This window comes from Terrapene carolina, unplaced genomic scaffold, assembly GCF_002925995.2.
Source record: "Terrapene carolina triunguis isolate 2854851 unplaced genomic scaffold, T_m_triunguis-2.0 Scaffold790, whole genome shotgun sequence".
NCBI lineage: Eukaryota > Metazoa > Chordata > Testudines > Emydidae > Terrapene > Terrapene triunguis.
This window is the reverse complement of record NW_020665141.1, coordinates 610,938-636,444: the sequence shown is the minus strand read 5'-3', so window position 1 is coordinate 636,444 and position 25,507 is coordinate 610,938. Positions and strand designations below refer to the sequence as shown.

General features: G+C 46.4%; 1 protein-coding gene across 1 annotated transcript; it reads right to left on the bottom strand.

Moving 5' to 3' along the window:
• Positions 1–804: 804 nt before the first annotated feature.
• LOC112103630 (T-box-containing protein TBX6L) lies at positions 805–19,147 on the bottom strand. The gene is made up of 9 exons (XM_024195502.1): positions 19,132–19,147; positions 12,960–13,104; positions 10,800–10,902; positions 9,559–9,723; positions 8,754–8,900; positions 7,646–7,716; positions 6,401–6,492; positions 3,218–3,413; positions 805–2,811 (listed from the first exon to the last, which is right to left on the bottom strand). Exons 1-9 carry the CDS (start codon positions 19,145–19,147, stop codon positions 2,385–2,387), a joined length of 1,362 nt encoding a protein of 453 aa, XP_024051270.1. The 3' UTR covers positions 805–2,384.
• Positions 19,148–25,507: the final 6,360 nt, after the last annotated feature.

Here is a 25,507-nt window from a genome sequence, read left to right as displayed (position 1 = left end):
TGGCAAATTAATTGCTAGAGGTTACTTCACATCAGTTATTCCAACCCAAGCAGGACGGTCTATACCTCACCCGGCCTTCATCTCAACTGGTGCTAGGACGGTGTGAAATAGGGAAGTTTGGAGGATAAAAATAAAACCAAGGCACTTTTTTGGTCCAGACCATGCCCCTATTTTAGTGATCCACTTACCCTAGCACGTGTGTGCTGTACCAATCCCTATTTGGGGCAGAGAAGGATCTAAAGGAGCAGTATGTATGTGGCTGCAGCAAAGTTAAGCCCTCATTTCTGTTGCTGCTTATCTCATATCCACTCTGTGGAGCTTAGCGGAGGCACTCAATCTCTGTGCAACTCACATTCACAATGCAAAGGTAATCAGCAATGCACTAATTATATGAGAAAGTCATTAGTCCTGGGAACTGAGGGTTTAATGGATTAAGTTATCAGTAATTTGCAATAATTACTTTTTCAAAGTAAATTTTAATAATGTGCAATAAACACAACCTGACACCCCCACACTAGACATGCAATGCTGACTCCCCCACACACTGACAGTGACACACACCAAAACATCCACACCTTAAAGGAAACATACAAACCCTGACACAGACTGAGACACACAAACCCCTGACATAGACTGAGAGACACACCCCACTCACAACTAACACCCCTGCTCCATGCTCTCTCTCTCTCTCTCACACACACACACACACGCACGCTACACACTCAACTTTGTGAAATCCAGTACCCACTCCAAATGACACACCCCAACTCCCCACTGACCGATACATACCAAACTGTAGTTTATTTAAAGTGTTACAAGAAAACATTCTCTTAAATAACGTCAGTCAGTCTAGGATCATGTTTATCACCACAGGAGAAACAGAGAGCCTCTCCCAAACAGGACTCCTATCCAGTTGTGGTTCTGCACTGGGGCACATCAGGATGCTGCTCCACTCAACAAAATAAAGAAAATAAAAACCAGAGTAAAATGCAAGGACCTTCATTCAAAGTGATGAGCCATTTACAGCTGCGAATGTAAGGGAATAGCTCTTCCAGAGGAAGGGACCCCATAGGTAAGGGAGGGCAGCTGCTCTCCTGCTCGACTGCACTGAGTACATTCCTAGAGCAGGTTCCAAATCAGCAGCAGCACAATGACATAGTTGGACAGCCTGGAAACCACAGCAGGGCACCGACTGGTCAGAACAATAAACGCATCAGGCAATTTACATTTGGAACATTTTTTCTAAAAGCAAATGTCCAATGAGAAGAGCCAGCTTGGTTAAAGCTTGTGCCTCATCAGGACTGTTTCACAGATTACAGGGAGTAGGACGGTAACTACAAGTGAACAGGCCACTTCTCTGGAGCTGTGGGAGAAGCAAAGGTGGGGGACGTTTGAGATTTACAGTGAAAAACACCTTCCCTCACAAAGACAGAGGTCAGCGTAACAGAGTGAGCTCTGCTATACATGGCCCTGTTTCAGTCAATCAGACCCTTCCAAGAATTCCCAGGGCATCTCCCAAACGCCACCAGCTCAACTGAAAATAGCAACAAAAAGGAAAACGAGAAAACATTGGATTAACAGGTGTGAACTGAGTAAGGCTAAGGGAGCTTGTGTGACGACACATGGAGACAAACACAGACACTTGCAGTTGTTCTCTTGTGTGCAATGAATTTGGATCTGTCTGTGTGACCCTTCCAACTCTGCTTCAGGAGCACACGCATTGCTGCATCTTCTCCATTACACAGCTTTAGGGAAAGGGCTATGACTGTGGCTGTACTTTCTACGGTTAGTTAATGGGGTTGTCTACACTAATTGAAGAAACCACTGCAGGGACATTGACAAGTTCGTTGTCTGGCATGTCCTTACAATGATGTCTGCATCCACACAGTCACTATGCTTATGGCTGAACTGTTTTGGTGTGTCCACCTGTGGTACATTCTGTGACACCTTAGGCATATGTCCCCTGGCTAGCATTCTTCTGGGAGCAGGGGCTTTTGGGTAATTTCCAAACGCAAGATACAAATGCATTGTAGGACAGAGTTAAGAAGCTGGCTGAACCAGTGCAGCTGCAATGCTTGTGACTTCCCAGCCACACTTTGGAGACAGCATTGTAGAATACATTGATTCAGACAGACCTGAACTAATGCAGGAGTTGCAACCAACCCGTACAACCTGTGCTTGAAAAACGCCTAGGACGGCTGTTGAGTGGGGGCACAAGTTGTTGTACGGATGTTGCGAGATTAAACGTGTCCCAGCCTATGATTTGTTGCAACACCTCTTTGCCTACGTAGGCAGGGCCACAAGGTGACAATCCCAGAGCAAATTTTAAAGTGGTTTTCCTTACAATGTTCTTTGAGTTCTTTCATTGGGAAGAATCCTCCCCTTCACCAGCAGGCATAGGGGAACAAAGGGTACTGGCTCCAGTCTGCCATGCTCCCATGGGCATGCCCTGAAGCCCCTTGAGTATTATAATCTGTGGAGAAGGGAGAATAGCTCATTGCCCTGTACTGGCTGTGGGAAGGTACCATCCATTGGCCTAGGCCTTGCTCGGTGCCATATGGATTGTACATTGGACCTCGGGTCCCTGGTTTCCCAGCAGAGTCTACAGCCATGTTGACCACCCCAGTATAGTCCTGTGGAGGAGGTAGTGGAGGGTGGAGTGTAGGCAGGTTGGTGAAACCTTCTGACAGCTGTTTGGAATCTTGCTCGGGCACTGTGGCTATATCCACTCGGTGGGATCTGGCCCGGAATTCATTTAAAGCGAGGATGTCACGAGTGGGCGCCTGCTGTGTATCCCCATTGTCGTGGAACCTGAGTCCAGAAGGTGGAGAGAAGAGGAAGGAGTCAAACCTACCACGGCATAACATTCTTGAATTAACCAACATTGTTTGTGGTTCAAAGCTTGATCCAGGGAAGTGGGGGAAGCCAACAACACGGGGCAGTTTTAAACGTCAGCTAGCCTTCTGAAACAAGTGCACTTATTAAACTTATCTGTCTCTGTATCTGCCCTCCTGCTTATCTACCTCCCTCCATCCCTGTGCCCTCTTCCTGTCACTCCTGCCCCATCCTCTCTCTAACAGGACGCACTGGGTCTCTCTCACGGATAAATATCCCATAAGGAGTCAGGCTGCAAAAGGGACATGCCAGTCCTTTCCAGTAAGTATGGGGGGGACCCGGACCCTGCTCACTACATAAACAGCTGGGAGTTGAGACTCACCTGTATGTCTGGTAGGAGGAAGGTGTTGGCACTTGCTGCTCTCTGGCAGTCGCCTCTCTTTGGTCTGCTGGTGCTGGTGACGCTGCAGGGATTGAGCGGCTGCCGTTCTGCTCGGAGACCCAGAAGGGGTACCCGCTGCTGACAGGAATGGAATGACTCTCTTCCTTCACCTCCACGTTCTCATCCTTCACAAAATCTGACTCAAACGGGAAATAAAGAGAAAAAAGGGGGGGGGGGTGGAGAGAGAGAAACCAGAGCTCAGTAATGGTGGGTTTCAGTTAGATGCAGGGGGAGGTCCCCCACAGACAGAACAGGAGGTTGGAAGGTTAAGGCGTTTATGTAAATAGTCTAAAATGTCTAATAATTAGCAGGAATCTTCTTACATTCCATTAATCAGAAACAAAGGGCGAGTGTTTTTCTAATCTCTCTCTCTGGTTCTCAGTGAGAGATTCTGGAGACCGTGACCGACAGACTAGGGATTCAGCTGGAAATCTATAAGGGGTCAGAGCCTCCCAAACTGTTGCTGGTCACATGGTGCTTGGGCTGGCTCCTCCTCCTCTCTAAACTGCACTAAAAGACAGCTAAAAAGACACTACATATTTCCCTAATATCCCTCTTCCAACAGCTGTAGCTGCCATAGCAGTGTTATTAGATCATCAGTGGGAGGGGACATGGCTTGTGCAATCATAAGTGGGAGGGGAGGGGAGGGGTTTACCAGACAATCTCTACAATATGGTCCACACTATGAAAATTTCGAGCAGCCCTGTTTTAAGTCATTGCGTCTGGCATAGGAAGACCCTTGCTCCAGATGCCCTCCTGAGGCTGGCTGCAGCACAATATGCCCAACAGCCTCAGTTTCTCCTTCTGTTTGCCCATGAAAAGAACACAGACCCTCAGAGTCCAGTTCAAAGCCTGCTTCTGTGCATAATTTATTCCTGTACACCAGTGCATGAGTTCCCCCCAAACCTTGCAGTAAGCCCATTCTCAGCAAACCCGCAGTAAAGATATAAAGGTGGAACCATTTTCCCATTCCCCTCTTCAGGAAACGCATCTCCAGGTCCCTTCACCCAAGAGTCAACAGCAGCACTGTGTTCCCAGTTCCTTTTGCCCCTGACACAGGGCACCGCTCTCCAGGCCATCCACCTGAGAGCAACCAGATGCCTGAATCTACCACAGCCCCCAAGTCAGGTCTCCTTCAAGTGAGCTCCTCACAGCGTTCCACTCTCCTTCTCCTGTTTAGAAAAGGTCTCTCCAGGACCAACCCCTTGTTATGGGCGTCCTCATGCCAAGGGTTCCCTGCAGCATTCCCACTCCCCAGGCCTCCTTGCCTGTGAGTCCTACCCTTGCTCAGGGCATGTCCCCTCATAGTCCCAGGTTTGGCCTCCCCTGACCAAGCTGGAGCTTCCCCTTTTGTCTAGGGGCCATTGTCCAAGCCTTCCGCTCGTCAGGGGTTCCCAGGAGTTCTGTTCCAGTTCTCCTCACAACTCAGCGCTCTCCACCAGGGCTCCTCTAGCTCTGTCCCAAGCAACTCTTGCCAGTGCTTGTGTCTGTCTGAGCCTTCATAGGTGCTGACTTCCCCTCCTTCCCGTGGGTGCTTGACCCACCTCTGCCCCAGACCTCACTCCCACTCCACCCCTTCCACAAGGCCCCGCCTCTTCCCACCTCTGCCCCGCCCCCATTCCAACCCCTTCCACAACGTCCCCACCCCAACTCTGCCCCCTCCCCGCCCCTATTCCAACTCCTTCCCCAAATCCCCGCCCCAGACCTGCCTCCTCCCCTGAGTGCGCCGAATTCCTGCTTCTCCCCCCTTCCATCCCGGAACGTGTTAACGCTGCCAAACAGCTGTTTGGCGGCAGCCAGTTGGGAAGCACTGGGAGGTAGGCGGAGGAGCGGGGATGCGGCGCACTCAGGGGAGGAAGAGGTGGGGTGGGGGGGGTGGGGGAAGCTTGGCTACAGGTGGATGCAGAGCACCCACTAAATTTTCCCCATGGGTGCTCCAGCCCCGGAGCACTCACGGAGTTGGCGCCTATGCCTCAGGCAGCTCTAACCCGCCTCTCCTGTATCTGACTGTGCTCTCCAGATCTCGGACAGCGCTCTCACCCACCAATCTCCTCACTTCAGGACCCAGCTGCCCTCTTTTAAGCCCAACTGGGAGTCAGTTGACCAGTCACAGGTGCACTGGCCTCTTTCCTCTTGCAAGGCCAGTGTCACCCTGTGACAGTGTCCATCTCCCTGCCAATGCCAGGTTGTTCCCTACAGGACATTTTCTAGTCCATTGTCCAGTCTAGTTGTAAAGGTTTCCAGCAATGGGGCTTTCTCCACATCCCATGGGAAACTCTTCTGCAACTGACTAGAGTGGAAGAAGGTAGTTCTGAAAAGCAACTTGTAAACAGCAGCATACGAATCCTAACAGGGACTCCCCCTGCTGTATGCTAGATGCTTCAATTCTTTCTCACATGAGTATAAAGATTCCTCCTTCGAATGGGAGTCTGGTCTTCCTGCTTCACATCGCCTGCCCCATTTTGTGGCAGTTAATGAAGGGCCAGATCAACCCAACAGACTACAATTTTATGTGCCCGTCCTGAGTCTTAACCCTGAAGTGGCATGTCAGAAATTGCTCAGATCAAAAAGCCAATTTAGTTGGTTCTGCAGCCCACCTTTTGTCCTTCCCAGTGCCAGGTACAGCTTTTCTCTCCCTCCCTGCCATCAGTCAGCATGCTGCCCTCCTCCTTACACCCGCTGGCAATCCTGCAACCTCTACTGTCCAGTCCCCTTTGCTGCTCCTGCCTCCACCACCCATCCACTTGCCTCATTCCTCACCTACCTCTCCCATGCTGCTCCGCTGGTTCTCCCTTGATGCCCAGGACCCCACATCCCAGCTGTCACTATGTACCTGACCCTTACTTCAGGCTATACCCCCAACTACCACATATTCCTGTCCCTTTGCTCATGAATTAAGGTGTGATAATTCAGGTGTAACATTCCTTTTCTTTTCTACTCAAAAAGATCTGCAGTGTCCTCTAAAATCCCTGCCCTTGAGGCCCAGGATTCACAGGCCTGCTGACGAACATGGCCTTGTGCAGAAAGAAGCTTTGGCAGAGCTGTGTTAATGCCTTTTTTCCTCCCCCGTGGCATGATCCCTGCTGGTGAGTGCCTCCCCAGGTTTGTTGTTGCCAATATTACCAGATTCCTCAGCACCAGATTCTGTTTCTTCTGGCAGCTTCCTCTTCTGGCCTTTGGCTGGACTAAGTTTCTGGCCTTTGGCTCGCCCTTCCCTGCAAAAAGAACAATGTCTGGAGGCAGTTCATACGCAACCTTCCTACCCAGGAGCCTGTGCTGGGGACTCTGGAGCAGACACAAATCCTATTGTGTTGGGGGAAGCAGAAAGGCCAAGTACCCGTCAACATCTGCAAAAAGAGAGGGTAGGGGTTGATGTCTCCCATGTTTTGAAGCTGCACATTGGCTGGCAGAGCACCAACACAACAGTGGTGTTGACTTCTTGAGAATGTACATGTTCAATGAGATGCAATTAGTTATGCTGGTTGCCACTAGAGAATAGGGATCAGGGAGAAAGACTGAATTACCCCATCAGGATTCAGGCACTAGAACTAATCAGTGAATGGATTATATAAGTTTTACAAAATGCTCCGTGACATTGGAAAACCTCAGCGTTGGAAGTTTGAACAATGATTTTGTGAAAACGGTCCAACATCATACATACATACCATAAAATGTGTGGGGCTTTTGTTTGAAAGTGGGACCATTTCTGAGGGAACATGGACCCAATTTAACTCAAGAATGGTCCTATTAGGTGAAAAACAATCTTGAAATTTTCAAAATATTCTTTGGATGAAAATCAGTTTTGACCCTTTCTCCAAAACTCAAGGCATTTTCCAGGCATGAAAAAAAATTGCAAATATTTTCATGAAAAGTTTTGATTCTAAACATCCATAGTTTCACCCCTCTCTTCTATCTGCTTTCATTTGCTCTTAAGTTTTCCTATTATCTCATGCACTGCCCTCAGGCCTGACAGAAGTCCTCCCTGGGGGTGGCATCCAACTTCCGCTTCACAGTAACTGGGAGGAAGGAGGAGGATGGAAGGAACCTGGATCTTAGAATTAAGCTGACACCAAACAGGGACAGCGATCTACAGCAGATCATCTATTTCAAGTGTTCTCAAACTGGGGGTTGTGACCCCTCAGGGGGTCGTGAGATTATTACATGGGGGGTCACAAGCTGTCAGCCTCCACCCCAAACCCTGCTTCACCTCCACCATTTATAATAGTGTTAAATATTTAAAAAATGTGTTTTTAATTTATAAGGTGTGTGTGTGGGGGGGTGTCTCACTTAGAGGCTTGCTTTTGTGAAACGAGTCACCAGTACAAAAGTTTGAGAGACACTGCTCTATTCGGTCAGGAGAGTGTCTACCTTCGAGTGTTCTTCCCATGTTCCCGGAATCCCTTAGCAAATGGGTTGTTGTCAATCTTGAGTTTTGTGATCTACAAGTAGAGACATGAGATCCAGTATTAGAATGAGCAGCTGCCCATGGTGCCATGTTTGGCTTATACCACTCTGAAGCAAGATCCCTGGCACTAACAACTGCTCTATGGATAAATGTCTATCCTGTGGTCTCCATCTGAGCGCCTCACAGCTTTACTGCATTTATCCTCACAACAGCCCACTTTACAGAAGGGGAACTCGGGTGCGGAGAGAATAAGTGACTTGGGCAAGTTCACACAGGAAGTCTGTGGCAGAGCAGGTAACTGAATCTGGGTCTCCCAGGTGCCAGATGAGTGCCCTAACCACTGGTTTATCTTTTCTCTCTACATTAATTTACAATTTAATTTCAATTTCAAATTCAATTTCAGCAGCAATAAATGCCTCACTTTAAGTCGTCAGATACAATAAATTCAGAGTCTGCAAGGCATTGAAACACCAGCGCTACAGACCCACGCAATACTGTACACAAATTGCTGGTGAAATGTCCCTCCATCTCCAGCTGATAGAGACTTCTCTACGGGAGGTGCACGGGTGACAAAGGGTGACAGGGATACTTGTGCTGTCCCATATGTGGGCATGGAGAAGGTTATAAGTGTCACGCTCACAGGCAAGGGAAGAGGGAAGTACACCTGTATTCCTCACATGGGGAAAGGGGTACTCCTGTTCCATTCAAAGGGAAGAGGGGAGGTGATTCATATATTGCCCATATAGGGGGAGAATTCCACCTGCACTAGCCTCACAGGTGGGAGGGCCGTGTAGTGTTATCTGCAGAGGAAGAGGAGGGGAGAGGCCCTTTGTGGGCCACAAAAGGGCAGTGGAGGATCTTTTCCCGTGGGAGCAGGTTCTGCTGTTAGTAGGGTGACCAGATGTCCTGATTTTATAGGAACAGTTCCGATATTTGGGTCTTTGTCTTATATAGGTGCCTATGTCCCCCCACACACACTGTCCTGATTTTTCACACTTGCTGTCTGGTCACCCTAGGTGTTAGGGACAGGGTATTTCCGAGGGAGTGGAAGGCTGATCTCATACACTCTACCTGCTCATTCTGGTAGGCAGTGACAGAGGTGAAGACAGTCTCAGGGAAGCTGAACATCTGGAAGATGCTCCAGCGGGCACTGAACAGGTCGTCTGCCTGAACGATGTGGAAGCGAGGCTTGTAGCGGTGCATGGAGTGAAGGATGATCTGGTGGAAAGGGAGAAAGGAAGAATTCCATTTGCAGCTTGGCTCAGTAGGCTTGCTATTGCCATATTCTGTAGTTGCCAACCTCCCCTCAAGAGTTGACCACCTCTTCTCTGTGATCATTCAAGCTCCAGCTGTCTTTAGTCATGGGTGTTTTCTGAGGGGACCCAGGAATTGGGGTCTGCCCGCATAGTCCAGCAATGCCAGCATATACTGAGCCCATCTCTGGAAGCTGGTGAAAGGAGGAATATTGCACATTCTGAGTAGGGTGCCTCCATCTTCTAGTTGCACGACTAGGGCAGTAAACCTAGTGGCCTTGCAGTGGGGTAACAGTGTGTGGAAGGAAAGAAGTTTTAGCCTTCCTCCACTTAGACCTACTAACATATCCTGAGTCAATGCTTTGAGTCATCAAGAGCCACCAAACCTATGGTGCTGTAGTCAGTAGGCTGTAGAGTATGTACTGCCTACAGATACCATGGCCCTGCAGCATGAACCCTCCCACAGACTGCACATTTCCCATTTGGAACAAAGTTTCACCTAAGTTTCCCAATCATTTAATTTCTCACGACACCGACATTCTATTTGCAACCGAATCCTCCTTCCCACAAATTCCTAGATAACAAGTTCCAGGGAGCAGAGACAAACCCAGCTCTCATCTTACGTGTCCGTGTTGATCCAGGGTATTGTTGGTGAGCTTCAGCTTTTGGAAGGAGACAGGTTCTTTCATCCAGTGGCTGCCAGGAGCTGGAGAATCTGGATGGATGTACGTACGACAGGGGAGCTGTGGCTCTGCTTTTCCAGCAACTTCCCACTGATCCTTATTCCACTGGGGAAGGCAAAGCAGGAAATTCCATATCAAAGCCACCATGACTCCAGCGCCTTTGCTTCACTGCTTAAGGCTGTGGAGCAGTGGTGCCCAAACTTTTCCGGTCACCCCCCACCCCCTTACCAGTAATGGAATCTGTCTGCATTAAGATGACCAGACTGCAAGTGTGAAAAATCCGGACGAGGGTGGGGGGTAAATAGGAGCCCATATAAAAAAAAAAAGCCCCAAATATTGGGACTATCCCTATAAAATTGGGACATCTGGTCACCCTAGTCCGCATCCCATCTCCATTACTGCACAGCCAAGGCTTCCTCAGCAGAGGAGCTTGGGCTGGAGGCAGAGAGGGAATGAGAGCTAAGCTAGGCTGGGGGCAGAGCAGAGCTGTGACTGCAGCTGGGGCCTGAACAGAGGGCTGTGGCTGGGGTGGAGTGGGGCTGGGTGGCACTCCCTCCCTGCCCTCCCTCCCTTGTCCTGTGCCCACTGAATGTTCCTCCAGGCCTCCGAGGGGGGTGCACTCCACAGTTTGGGGTCCACTGCTGTGGAGATCTCTGACACAGGTAATCTTGCCAGACAGTGAAGCATGACTGACGGCTGTCACAGAGCCACTATATAATGCTCCCATGTCAGTGTCCAAGTTCAGGCCCCAGTTTGCTCTCTCTCTCTATTGCCTTCAAAGCACTTTGCAAACATTAAGTAACTAGTGGCTGCATGGTTATTGTGTCTGATTCAAAACCAAATTTGCACAGTTTACAAATTAAAAGTTATTTTTCTAGCGGCTAGCTGAATCTAGCTGCAGTGCTGGCAAATGGTGGCTGATTCAAAAAAAGGCATAAATCCTTCAGCGAGCATCTAATGTGCAGTGCTCTGAGGGGCATTTATTCCTAACCTGGGCTGGTGAGCAACTAGTGCCTGGAGCATACAGATGGATTCACCTTGTGCAGGGGGCCAGGACACAAGTCCCATTTAAGATGTATGGTGGCTTCAATGGTACCTGGCTTTACACTGGCTCTCTGTAGAGGGGTTTATTTCACTAAGCAGAAAGGGCAGACAGCATAACTTTTAAAAAAAGTATTTACCTTGTACCTGAAGTTGTCCATCGGCACAAAATCCACCAGCATGAGGTACTTAGCATAAGGGATCAAGCCAGAGACTTTGATTTTGCACTGCGGAAACATTCGTCTGAAGAATAAATAAAATCTACATTATAAAAAGTATTGGGTTTTCTTTAATGGCCCAATCAGGTATTAGGTCTTGTTTGCTCTCTGTCAGGTAAACTGCTGGTGAGAGCAGCACTAGTGTAGACCAGCAGTGAGCATTTTTACCAGCCTATTGCCTAATCCAGCTCAGAGCAGGTCTAGATGACACAGTGGTTAAAAGGCCAGCAGTTGCAGGTGGCCTGTCTATTCCAGTGCTCCTACTGTTACAACCCCCATAATGCAGCAGTGGGAAATTTAAGAAAAAGTTAGTGTAGCCCAGGTTTCAGGCTTACACTGTTTCTAGCCCTGGTGCAACTGTATCAGAGATAGAAAACAGCTTAGAAACAGTTCTGTGTAGGTGGCACCCATTTGAAAATCTATTGAGCTCTCTCCTAGCAAGTCCCCACCACCTCCATTCCTCCTTATGACCCTGAAAGCGTCTTTAGCCCCTACGCTGCGAGGACTTGTCTCCCAGCTCTCCCTACCCACTGAAGATCCTGTGTCAGGACTCAGAGGCTCTGGCACCCTCTCTGCTTGCTTTATCTTGCACAATGAATTAAAATTCCACATACTCTAGCTGTAAGATTCAGAATATATCATGCACTCCAGGGCATGCGGGATTTCAATTTAAGAGCAGCCTGGACCCCAGATCCTGTCTTTTCCTTGCCTTGTTCTTGTTCACAGACAGAACGAACGCCATACATTCAGCTCTCATTCTCCTTTGCAGTGTCCATCTTGAGTGCCAAGTCCCCAAGCTGGCCATCAAGAACATCCCAAGTATTTAGTCTATCAATGTGCCCAAGACTAGCTTTTTGTCTTTTATATTCAAAGGACTTGCCTACAATGCAGCATCAATATGTGCTCATGAGGCAAATGGGATCTAATACTCAATCCTTGTGTGCCAACTTCACAGCAACGGGGAGGGGACACTGAAACTACTACATGCAGGAGCTACCGAATGGGTTTTTCAGGGTACCAGGCCGTGCTTAAATTGTGCCAGGGCTGAGCCTGACACCTCTAGGCTTGGCAGTTCATACCCCCAGCATCTCTGGGCTTGTTGCATTAGTTACAAAAATAAAAAATTGCTTGAGTCTGTAGCGGATTGACGACTCACTGGCGCAGTGCCTCCTGCTGGCCGTCTCAGGAATTAGCTCTTTCCAGCCCAGAGCACCCTCTGCAGGTCGGTGTCTTGCCTACCGCTGGCCCCGTGTCCCTCCCAGACCCCGGTGCCCTTTACCCAGGGGTTCTGCCCACCACAGTACCCCCTCGCTCTGGGTCTCCCCACCCAGGGGAACCCCCAACCCTCTATCCCCACCTTGCCTCAGTGGCTACTGCCAGTCTCCATCTAGCCCCCGCTCACTGGGGCAGACTGTATACCACTCATCATCGGCAAGGGGGGTTAGGACCTGCTGCCTTTGCCTGTCTCTGGGCTGCCTCCCTGCAGCCCCAGTACCTTTTTGGCCTTCTTAGTAAGGCCTGCAGCCTCGGGTTTTACTAGGCTGGAGCGCCCCAGCTCCCTCTGCCCTGCCCCAGCACTGCTCCACCTCAAGTACCCTTCTCAGCTACCAGGCAGCCAGGTCCGTCTCTCTCAGGAAGCTAGAGAGAGAGTGTGTTTTAGCTTCTGGCCCACTGCCCTCTTATAAGGGCCAGCTGGGCCCTGATTAAGCTGGCCACAGCTGTGGCTGCTTTCCCCATCAGCCTCCCTTTTCCCAGCTGCAGCCCTCTCCAGGGCTGCTTTAACCCCTTCAGGGCCAGAGCCCCAGCACCTAATTGCTTAAGCCCAGGCACCTCTTTCATTAAAAAATTAAGCACTGGCACCAGACACTAAGTGACCTGTGTGATATTCCTAATTCAGAGTTTATGAGCCTTCAGTAAACCCTGATGCTGCACTTGTTCTGCAAGGAAGGGGAGGAGAAGGGTGACAATATAATTGGCTTAAAACCCAGCCTAAGAGTGGCCTTTCCAAAAGTGACCTCTTAGGAAAGCTCTGGAATGCAGTTTGCAGGGAGAGGGCATACGCTGCTTTCTTGCCTTCCTTACCTGCCAGACTTGGTGATGATCATCTCGGTTCCTACTTGATGGAACTGCATCCAGAGGTCCATGTCTTCTAGGGTAACTACAATGGAGCTCTGAGGGTAAGGCTCCAGGCTGGAGGAAGGAAGTGCATCACACTGAGCTTTCACATCTACCAGGAGAGAGTAAAGAGAGGGATACCTCAGACAGTGAGGAGGAAAGTCAACATGAAATAGCACCATAATGCTTCAGGAGACAAAGCGTTGGGAATCAGCATCAATACCAGTTCCTCTCAATGTCAGTGCCTGAACATATCCAGTTGTAGAGTTTCACATGCTGATGTACTAGACTAGTCCAGTGTATGTGGTCACCACTCCACCTAGTGACTGGCCTTCCAGAACTATTCAACCCACTACTATCTCATAGCTTATGGAGCTTTTGTTTAGTTCAGACTGTATAAACCTATGTTTTTGGTGCTGTAGATCCCCAGTTTATTCCCACTGACAACTGTGGAGTCTTTGTGTGGTGCGTGGTCACAACTGGCTACAATGAGGTAACTTGCCTGCAAAGACCTTTGGCTATCCTGGCTCAGTAAACAGACAGGCTGCCTGTTGCAGATGTTTTTCAGGAGGCAATATCCTTGTTGGTAGAGATTTAGGCTCCATACATCAGGGGTAGTCAATTGGCAAACCGCAGACCAAAGCCAGACCGCCAGACGCTATTGAACGGACTGCAAAATATTTTTATTTACTTATTCTTATCTTTATTGTTATTGCGGTGTGAAAAATGTTTCTCTAGAGTCTGGACCTTGCCAATACCTTGACCAAGAAATTTGGACCTTGACAAAAAATAATTGTCTAGCCCTGCCGTACATCATGCTAAGTTTACTTGTTCCATTCAGTACTCAGACGGGGATCCACGATGCTGTACATTTCTCTCTACCAATGTTCTTATGTAATCACAGTCACACAAAACATTTTATATAGAGGGAGTAAATTGAAAGCTAAGAAAAATGGGAAGATTTTAAGTGGCATGGAGGGGAAGGGGAGAGAATGCTGGATAGACGGGGCAGCACAAGTGACATAAGCAATCCCAGAGGACAGTGGAAAAAAGGACAGATAGAAGAGCCAAACCTGAGGAATGAAGTTGGTAGATAGACAAGAGATCAGAGAGGGAGGGTGGAGCTAGACCGGGGGTGGGGGGTTCAAAAATGGAAGGCCATTTTGAAATGTATTTGCTAGGGCTAGGAAGTCTGTTAAGAGGGTGGAGAATGGTCCCATGTGCAATACAACTACAACCATGCCAGGAGAGTCATTCGCAATATGACTCCATTTTATAGTGCAGTCAGGGATTAACTATGTTCCTAAGCCCTATGGACTTCTGAGCAGGCATCTGTACCATAGATGGGGTCCTATTCTTACAGAAAGTTCTAAATTCAGGTGTGTGACAAGAAACCCAGAGATATGGGACTTCACACAGACTGAGAAGCAGTCAAATAGGCAAGAACCAAAGGGATCACTGAGTGATTCCCTTTGGAAATTTTTATAGAGATCTCAAATCATGCAGACACTTTTGGGAAGGTATGACACAACTCATATTTTCAAAGAGACAAAAAGTTAGTTGCTTTTTCCCTTCCTATATTTCAGCCCGAACACCTGGGAGAGCATGTCTGGACATGACGGTTCCCACGTAAAGTAACTTTGCGATGTGAAATGTCTTTTTGCTCTTTGCAGAAGTGCTAGTTTACCTTCTAAATTATATGTACCTCATGGCTAGTTTTTGGATGAAGCAATGTTTTGCCCAGTACCTGTAGACTGTGGGAAAAGAAAGCTCACTTGCCTGTCATGAAATGAAATTTTACTGCTTTAATTTTTCACCATAACCTTGTTTTATTTAGGGATGTTTTCCCCATACTGGTCCGACATACACTGTAATTCCTGTTGTTCTGAGGGACCTGATAATGACACAATAGTGCCCAATATTGTTAGGGAATGTTTTGGTCTTGCAGAGTATAGCAAATTCAATTGTGTTTTAAACTTTGTTCCTGAACTGTGTAACAACCCTAAGTCCAAACTGTGCTACAGCCCTGTAAACAGTTAAAACATGATTCAGCCCCTTTACCCTATAAGACCAAAACACATTTTAGTCAGGTCAAAGGCTACTGTGGTGAAATGTGATCCCCCACCACAGTAGTTATAAATTGTATTAAAGCTACTGTTAAAATTATATAATACACAGGTTAAGGAAAGAGTGTCACACTGTAGACAGGATCACTAATGCTATCCAGTGAAGTCCGGACCCAAACCCAATTCCATTCCTAGGTTTGAAACCTGATCACACTGAAGTTAGTGGCAAAACCCCCATTGGTTTCTGGTGCATCAGGGTTTAGCCCATGGTCTTATGATAATATTGGTATTAATCAAATATATGTGACTCTTCATTTGAAGGTATTCAGAACAGCAATGCTGTCATCAGGTTAACAAAAGCAGGTTCACTTTTGCTTAACAGAGAGTGATACATTATCAGCCATCCACAGCCATTTATTTTAACAGGGGATTGTCTCAGCCTGCATCAGGTCCTATATAGAAACAAGGGAATTTGTCACCTCATTACAACTTTCCTGAGCAACATCTTTAAACAAATACACATGGAAAGTAGCCAATTATTTCCAGGGAAAGCAGACCCTTTTCAGGATACAACTTTCCATACAAGAAGAGCAATGCAAACCAAACAGGTTGTTTCCACAAGATTAGGATGCAAACACCATTTAAACACAATTCTGTCAGTTTGCAAAGGCCTTTAGGTGTTTAAAATAAAAAAAAAAAAAAAAGACCCTCCACCCTTAGACTTTTCCTGCTTTGATCCAACATTAATGAACTGGCTAAGAAGTGACACCTAATTGGCTCACTAACATTAGCCTGTTAACATCTTCTTACTAAGGCTTTTCTCATATCCTCTAGCAGAGACATGAAAGCTGCAATGAGATTGTGCATTTTGTTGTTCAGTTCAGAGCACATATTAAAAGGAATTACAATAAAATTGGGCTGATTTTCAACAAGCCACTGTCCAGAAACAGATACATGCAAACAGATTTGATTGAATTGATAGATTAGATAGGACAGGTAATATTCATTCCTTCCCCCAACTGTATTCTACAATTAGCATTTTTGTAAACAAATTCAAGCCCAGCAAATGAGATACTGGGAAAAATTCTGGAAGTCCTTACTCATGCAAGACATATGGTGAAGTCAATGGGAATTAAACTCAGTGGGAGTTTTGCCTCAATAAGTACTGAATTAAAAACCAAATACAGATCTCAGAATCAGGCTCCATAGGAATGAACCCACAACGAGTGAAATACTGTAGAAAACGGCAGCATAGCCATATTTATAATCAGCACTGGGGCAAAGCTTTTAAAAGGTAAAAAATTATTTTGGTGTCTCAATTTTTGGGTGCCCAAACTTGAGATACCCGAAAGGGGCAGGAGTTTCAGAGACAGGGTGGATCTATGCTTGGATCTGGATCTGAATCACAACAGATCCTACTGATGGATCCACATAGTGACCCAATGAGTTCAATGGGGCTCCACACAAGCACAGGGGTCTGTTGATGCAGAGCTATTTGCAGGATCTAGTCTCCAGTTTGATTTTGTAAAACCAAAGCCACCATGTTTTTGCCCAGCTCTAATCAGCGTACAGTGCAAACAGCCAAACATTTATTTTCTTTCTGACCATGCCTTGATACTGGAATGGAACCATCTTGCAGAAAGGTTTGACACACACTGTTCAGATACCACTGGAGCAAGTGCAAGGCCCATATGGGACCAGCTCAGCTCATAACCTTAAAAAGAAACTTTCTAAAGATTTTAGGTTCATTATTTCAATTGATTTTTAATCATAGGTTTCCAGTCTGTCATTCAATGGAGTTCTCACATTTGTGTTTCCTTTTTATTAGGTGAAAACTTAGGGCCTGGATTTGATTTTAGGGTTTATTCGAATAGTTATAGTTTAACATTTGTTTTCAGGAATTTTAGGCTTTCAAACATTATTTTAAAGGTATTGGTTGCTATTCACATTACACAGTCATAACACTGTGCACTACACATTTTAAAGGTATATTTGTCTCTGTACCAAGACAGAATTGGAGAGGAAGCGCGCGGTCTTGTGAGTGAAGCTGGGTACTGGGAACCAGGAGGTCTCAGATCTATACCCTGATCTGCTGTAGTCTTTCTCTGAGAACACGGGCAAGTCACTAAACCTCTCAGCCTCAGTTCTGCAACCTGCAAAGTGTTGAAAATAATATGTTCCTGTCTCATGGGGGGACGCTTAGTTCATATTTGTAAAGTGCTTTGAGATTCGTGGATGGAAGATTCTAGAGAAGTGTCCCAGAAAGTAATCCAGCCGTCTTCAGTGAATCCCCTAAACACGCCACAGTGCTGAGCTACTGGAAGGTTTGTGGTGGATTTCCTGTGAGATGTATAGGACAGGGTCTGTGTGCACTGAAAATCTCTAGTAAGACACAGACTAAGTCTACCATCTTCACTAAAATCAGTTTCAATTCCATTTGCATTTGTTGCTGTTACACAACCAGCGCGGGAGTCTAACTGTCATTTGGTATCTACTGTACAGAAGGATTTCTTCTCCAGTGACACTATCTGGGAAAGGTTTCAGAGTGGTAGCCGTGTTAGTCTGTATCAGCAAAAAGAACGAGGAGTACTTGTGGCACCTTAGAGACTAACCAATTTATTTAAGCATTATGCTTAAATAAATTGGTTAGTCTCTAAGGTGCCACAAGTACTCCTCGTTCTTTTATCTGGGAAAGAAATCTTGCCAGTAATTCTGACCCCCCTAAAAGGCTCCCAGGCTTGTAAATGACAATAGAAACATCCCATTTGTTAAGTGGGAGAGCTCTCAGTTTCCTGGAATTGCAATGCTTTTGGCATTAACCTCGGGAGAGTGGAAGGTTCATCACTGCTTATCCAGTCCCACATTGGGTGTTTCGTCAGTACTATGGCTTTATTTCTCACTGGCCATCAGGACTGTTTCTGATTTCCAGTGCTGTGTGATACAAACAATTATATGAGAAAATAATACATTTTAAAAAAATTGGAACCCTTCGCTAGATACAATGGTATAAGATAGACTATTGACTATTCCCTTCATTGTACATCCGATGTCTGTAAAGTCAAAGTCCTGCTAGATGTAGCAAAAATCACTATTATACTCCTATATTAATTTCAATACAGATTTTTTTTTAAAACAGCTATGGTTGAGATGAAAATTATTTGAGTCACATATCTACCTAAGCTTTTCCAAATGAATCAGCACAGTGTGGGGGCGGGGAAGGGAAGCAGAGGATAGCTAGCCATTTGAAACGTGTACATTGAATGCGTACACCAAAGGGGTAAATGATCTGCAGCCCTCATCCAAAGTGCAGAACCTTAGGTCTAGATTCAGGTGTCAGTTACATCACTGAATGGAGTTCTCTCTGGATTGACACTAGTGTAACTGAGATCAGAATCTGGCCCTTGTTCTCCCAGTGCTGACCTGCCCTTACACACAATCTGTTCACATCACAATTAGAGAGATTTTACAGGGTGTTGTTAAAAAGGACTGAAGAACAGAAATAAAAAAAGTATGTAAATAAAAATCCTTGGCAATCAATACAAGACACATGTTGCCCCCCAGGGAATGAAAGCTTATGGAGACCGTGACATATGCCTGCCCGGTGCTTTCATTCTTGGAAGGCAGAGAAAACCCAAAATCAAGCTGACTGTGTAATACGGATCAGAAATGTCTTTATCCCCTTAACAACACAATATACAACTATTTTAGATTCCTATCGGGCCTTACATCCCAAAGGTGCTTCACAAACCAGACACACAGCATCAGCAACCTTCTGCATATGCTCACATTGTACAAGTCAATGGTGACTGGGGAATTTTGGGCAAAGACATTGAGGCAAACCCCTACTAGTCTTACAAAAAGTGACAGGAGATCTCAAATTATCCACAGAGAGCAGACATAACCTCAGTTTGTCCTCTGCTCCTGTGAGATGGTTTAGAAAACCCAATGTTACCCACAAATGCTGATGACCCAGTGAGTAACACTTCTTCCTCCCAATTTTTAAAAAACTGTAGCCCATCTCTACCACAATTTTAGATCCACCCCACACACTAAGACATGGAAGAGTCACCTACCAGGTAAAGCTTGCATTTTTCCATGTACTGTGAAGCCAGAGAGGTTGTGGAAGTCACTGTAGGCGAGAAATCCACCAGAACTCTTATCTCACGAAAACCAAAACAGTCCAGTTCAAAATCAGAAGGCTTGATTTCCCAAAGAAAGCGAGCGCCCTTCTGTGATCCAGTGTCAAGAGTGACTGGGGCTAGGATGGGACTCCAAGCTAAGCTAGCCAAGGTGAGTTCCTGTTTTATGAAGGCTAATGAGCAGGGAGGAGCTTCTCTCCAGGGTTGTCCCCTTGCAGTCCTTTGATGTCCAAAGGGACAAAGAGAGGAAGGATTTGCAGCAATGGCTGGGGCTGAGGGAAGAAAATCAAAGAGAATTAACATGGCTTTGACATACAGGAAACCCTACAGGGGAAATGCACCTTGATTTACTGCTAACACACTTTTAAACAAATAGAGACAAGACCAAAAATGCCAGCTGAAGATGTACCTACAAAAAATAACTTAATTGCAGACAATAGAGGCGATTTCCCTCTGGCAGTTTTGGGGTTTTGATAAAACTTTCATCTCCTGAACAGATTTCTGAATTCCAAACACAGAGCTTGTGGTTTCTTTTAACTGTTGAAACTGTGGACTGTATCAATTCAGGAAGACAATGATTTTTAAAAAGCGGATTCTCCCAAGATGAATGAAATAACTGATGTAACCTTTCACTCTCATAACACATTACTGAAATATCCCTTTTCTTTTGTCAATAGAGGTCTTCAACTCCATTGGTATGAAATTCAAGGGAACCTCAGCAGCAATTCAAGGGAACACCAAAGTGTTACCTACTGACTATATCTGTCCCTTCAACAGGGCTCGGCAGTATAATTTATTTTCTTTTTTATCACATCAATTTTCTATTGCATTGTACCCATTGATACAACAGAAATGTATTCTCTTTGGACAAATCCTGACACTCTTACTACACTCAAAAGTTTTGCTGGCACACCTCTGTTGGTCAGGAGTGTGATTTTTTTTGCTGACATAGGTATGCTGGCAAAAGTGTGGAGTCGGCTATACTAGCAAAAAAGTCCTTTTGCCTATAGAGTGCTTGGTTTGCTTGGTGAACTGGTGTAAGTTTACCAGCAAAAGGAATATTTTGCTGGTATTAACTGCATCTCTATGTGGGTAAGGTAATCTCTTTCCTGAACCCAACTTCTGTTGGTGAGAGAGACAAGCTTTGTGTAAGCTCGACAGCTTGTCTCGCTCACCAACAGAAGTTGGTCCAATAAAAGATATTACCTCACCCACCTTGTCTCGCTAATATCCTGGGATCAACATGACTACAACAATTCTACATCAGGTTAACCTTTTAAGTGTAGACTATACAAGGCCTAGTGTTTGTAGTCATTCAGTCACTGAATTCAAGGCTGAGTAGAAACTAATGACTTCAAGTTTGGCCCTTAATGAGTTTATCCTGAGAGTGTGACCAATAACATTTGTGCTTACAAGTGCTAAGAGATGGCTAATCAATTCTCATGCTTCAGGACATGAACTGACCACCACTCGGCCAAGAAAGGGATTTCTTTGCATCTATATACAGCATTTCATTACTGGCTGTGTATATTAGGGGCCAACGGTGGTGGCTCAAATACTGATCACTGCCAAGGCCAGATATTGGTCTTGATGGATCAGAGTCTGATTACATTGGCAAACTCTTGTGTTCCAATCTTTTGTTAATTTCAAATGGCATGATTAGATTGCTGTAGCTGATTTAGGGTCTGATCCTCCTCCCTCTGAAATAGACAGAAGTTTTGTCACTGACTTTAATGGCAGCAGGACCAGACTTTTAGTTTGGCGCATGAAACACACATTTTTAACATGCCTATTCCTTTATAGGACTTTTGTTTAAAGTGGATGTTAGCATAGTTAATATTAATTCAGAAATAAATTAAATAGTGATAAAAGACACCTTCAGCAATAGTAGTTAGGAGCCTGAGATTACTTATCTTTGAACCCCCGTATGCCACTCCCCTCCTCTCAGTTTTACACTCCTCTCAGTCACACACTAGGACTAGATCTCAGGATGTAACCAGCGCCTGCTCTGGTTTTAATAAAGGGGATTTTCTCTTCTCCTTTATTGCAACTCATTGTCATCTGCAGTAACTTGGCTGCACAGCACTAATGATATGAATGGATCCAAATCTTGAACATTCTGTAGGGGATGAAAATCCAAACTCTTATTGCCACAGGGCCAAATCCTGAGACCCTTACAGTCAGACAAAATTTCCCAGTGACCTCAGTGGGAGCTACCCTGAGTAAACACTGAATCAAGGCCTCAGGATTTGGCCCAGAAAGGGTTCGAATGGAAACATTTGCAGACCACTTCTGTAATCACTACCCCATTGGCCAAGATCAGCATATTGTGCTTTGCATTGCTGAAAACTGGACTGCACTGGTCATGGTGTCTTTCTGTTGCTGTGGGTTGAGATTGAAAATGTTGCTCCTTGCCTCACTCTACCTAAGGGCTGGAAATAAAAATATATAACCCCACCCTAGACCCCAGTTCCTGCACTGGTAGGCCCAGGAGCCTTCCTCTTGCTCCTGCTACACACGCGCCCTTTGACACACTGGAGCTGAGGTGTCCAAGAGTGTGCTAGGCTGACGGGGGATTTCCATTCTCGGGGAAGTATGGGCCATTTCTAGTAGCACATTGCACTCTGGGGCATCCCAGTCCTGAAGGGGTGATGTGCCAGCGCTTAGCATAGTGGAATCAGGAAGAATGTTTTGTGAGTAGTTCTCGAGTGACAGGTTACTGACGCCTGGGACGACTCCACCCGAGGAGGATTTTTGTGGGAAGGGTTAGTCTACTGGTCAGGTCCCTTGAAGAGCCAGGAGCAATCTACCTGACTGCCCCTTCAGATGGGAGGTGAGGCGGAGGGAGGAATGTCAAACAGAAGACCACAGGTTCTTCCCCTGCAGAGGACAGCTAGGGACATCTCTAGAATTGGGGAGCTCAGCCCTTGAAAGGGAGGTTACTGTTTGGAAGTGGAAAGACGGTCCTATGGGGAAGGAGAGTCAGCTCTGTTTTGGGGAGAGGAAGGATGACCTTGGGGTAAAGGACTGGGGGAGCACAAGATCTGGACCCTATTCCTAGAGTGAGGCTTGGTCTACACTACCAACTTATATCGGTATAACTGAGTGACGTAGTTATAGTGACCTAATAAACCCCCGCCCCACACACCCCATGTAGATATAGCTTCTGCCTCTCGGGGAGGTGGAGTACCTACACGGACAGGTGAAGATCTCCCACCTCAGCTCCAGCTGTGGCGCTGCAGCGCTGTAGGTGTAGACAAGCCCTGAGAGGCACAGATGTTGCAAAGCAACATCACTCTCCCTGGTCAGGATAAGGGACTAAACTTGTCTTTCCTTCAAGTCACACTTGCATTGGCTCTGATTTCCTAGATGAGTGGTGGTCCCCTTGTTCTCATCCTGTCATAGGGAAGAGGGCATATTAGCTCCTGAAATCTAGGAAAAGGTGAGGAGAGCATGGAAAATAAACCAAACAGATCGGTAATGTCAGGAGTGGGCCCCTCACCCTGTATAGGCTGACTGGGGATCCTGAGGCTCTGGATAGAAGCAGCTCTGGGACAAGGAACAACAGACTCCTCAATTATATGTTAAAAAGAACATGAAAAAGATCCGAAGACAAACTGTTCCAGGGTCAGACCTTCTCCTTCAGTTCTCCCAGCCCCAGTAGCAAGCAGAACAGTATTGAAAATGACTCTTGTTGCTCTCCCCACTGATAAGGTGGGAAGCAGCCACTGAATCCTCCTTCTCAGCCCTGATTTTCTAGTGACACTTTTTCTGCCATAGAAAGGCATATGGGGGCCATAAGCAGAGGATATGTCTACACTGCAATAAAAGACCCACAGGCATGGCTGCAGCTGGCCCGGGTCAGCTGACTTGGGCTCAAGGGGCTAGGGCTGCGGGGTTGTACAATTGCAGTGTAGACTGCCCGAGCTTGGGCCCTGATCATCCGGGAAGGGGGAGGGTCGCAAAGCCCAAACTCCAGCACGAGCCCAAACATCTACTGCAATTTTTAGCCCCACAGCCCAAGCCCCATGAGTCCAAGTCACTGACTGGGCTCTGAGATTCAGTGCTGCGGGTTTTCTATCGCAGTGTAGACGTGCCCAGAGAGCCTGAGATCTGCGCTCATTGCAGAAGATGGGAGAAGAAAGAGAAAAGAGGGTCACATTCAAACTAGTGGTGAGCTGGATTAACATCCAACTCAGTCAACAACTGCACAGCAATAGCACCACCAGGGATTTCACACAAGTGCACCACCAGACTGTCCAATGTATCAGGACTTACTGCGTACACCAATAAAAGGCATTGCACTATCTCCCTCATCCACTTCATCTGGACGTTCACTATCGGTATTTCTGGCAACACATATTTTCTGTAAACACCCATTCCTTTCATCTCCTCCCAGCTGATTGATGGGGAGGTGGAGTCATTAATTACCAATTACTAGTTAACAGCTAGCGCGCTCTCAGCCATTCTAGCAGATAGAGAGGTTTTAAAAAGGGAAGAAAAGTGAATTTGTTATAATTGCTAGAAAGTGTGGCTAATAGCAGCAAAACCCATGAAATTCACCACCGCCAAGGTGGAATTTAACACATTACCCTCTGTCTGTCTGTCCCCAGCGTGCCTCAGGCTGTTCACTGAGAAATCAGATGTGAAGGGCTGGCCTCTAACAATTCATGGGCAAATTGGATGGGTGGGAGGGATGAGGGGGAAGGAGAGGGAGGCTGGGGGTGGGGTAGTGAAAGGTGAAAGTCAGTGATGTGTACAGCTCTGCGCCCAGCACATTTACAGCAGTGGGTAAAGATCATATTGTACCTGACTCTAAACAGGAGCTGCCCCCAGCATCCGGAAGGGAATGAGGAGGGGAAGGCATATGGCATACACCAGTGGATATGGGATGAAAGGAGAAGGGGAGGAGTAAACACAGCATTTATTTTTGTCTCTCCAATGAGCTGATCTCAGTGCTTTTAACAAAACAACCTTTTTCTGGCCAATTTCATAGCATGTGAAGAGTTTTCAACCCTCTCTCCGCCTTTTAGCAGCTAACACATAGCAGGACTTCGTGCTGAATTGGCCCACATGCATACCATATCACATTCCCGGCTTCTTTTGAACCACTCACATGTGGTATTGGCACAATGAAGATCAGTATGTCAGCAACCCTGTGGCCTCAGTTGTTGGGATTGGATCCTATAGGTTTCTGCACCCCCATTGCTCAGCTGCAGTTCCTAGAACGCAAACCCCTACCCAACATCTTCTGTGCCAGTAGGCTTGCCAGGTTCCAAGTTACTGTCAGGAGTGTTGAGATGCAATAGACATCCAGATGAGGAGTAATGATCCTTTTGGGTAGAGGTGGCCTTGAAAGTCACATGTGTTAAACCTTGTCACTGACATCTCCAGTTTTGCTTGGTAGCCAAAAGTTCATTAGATATAGGCCCCCGTGTACACCACAATTTCATGGCTGTGGAATGGCTGCAGGATTATGTGCCAGAACATGAGCCTTCATTTTTTGTTTAAAAAAAAAAAAGACTGTTTCTAGCCCTCATGGTTGTTAAGAGAATGTTAAAAACATGAACTGGGTGTAACTGAAGCAGTGTGGTCTTCCTGAGTCTGCAAGCAGCCTGAAACAATGGCTCAGAGAAGTATGAACTGCAGTATATTCAGCTCAGTGGGGTGTTATCTCTGAAACCTAAAAATAGCAATGTTGGCATTTTAACTATTAATCATTTTAGCAGCGACTAATGTGCTTATCCCAAACTGCCTCCTATGCTTCCCCAAACGCCAAAAGACCCAGCAGCCCACACCTCCCTTGGCCACCTTTGATACTAGTATTAGTGCTGCATGCATGTATCTCTGGAAGAATGAAAATGTGGGGAAGACCTACAATTAATGGAATTTAATAGAAAATAAACAGCAGGTGCTACTATCCTGACTATTCATTAATATCCTGCATTAAAAATTTTCTAATAAATCAGACACGTCACTTCCAGATTGCTATGGAATCCAGAGACACTGACATAAAATTTAGGTCCAGGGCCCTGATTACGCGCACACGGACCCACCGGCGAGGAGCAGCATGCCCGCAGAGGAGGTGGCAGGATTACTCCCCTTTAGGTCTGGAGCAGCACACAATGGCACTAATGACCACTCCAGTATCTAAGCTCACTAACTAGCAGTGTCCTGGCTAGACACTGACTTCAAACATCTCAGAAGGGGCAGAAAGAAAAGAAAATGCACAAGTCGCTCTCTAAGCGGAGCAGACACTTCCGCAAGCAGTATATTTAGTGCACTGAGCAGAGAACTGGGAGTGAGGACA

Bases quoted from the DNA above. Each gene is read 5' to 3' on its own strand.
- LOC112103630 (XM_024195502.1), bottom strand. The intron at 10,903-12,959 runs GTAAGGAAGGCA...TTTATTCTTCAG, and splicing joins ATCATCACCAAGTCTGGCAG to ACGAATGTTTCCGCAGTGCA. The intron at 2,812-3,217 runs GTGAGTCTCAAC...TTCTGGACTCAG, and splicing joins TCCTCCTACCAGACATACAG to GTTCCACGACAATGGGGATA.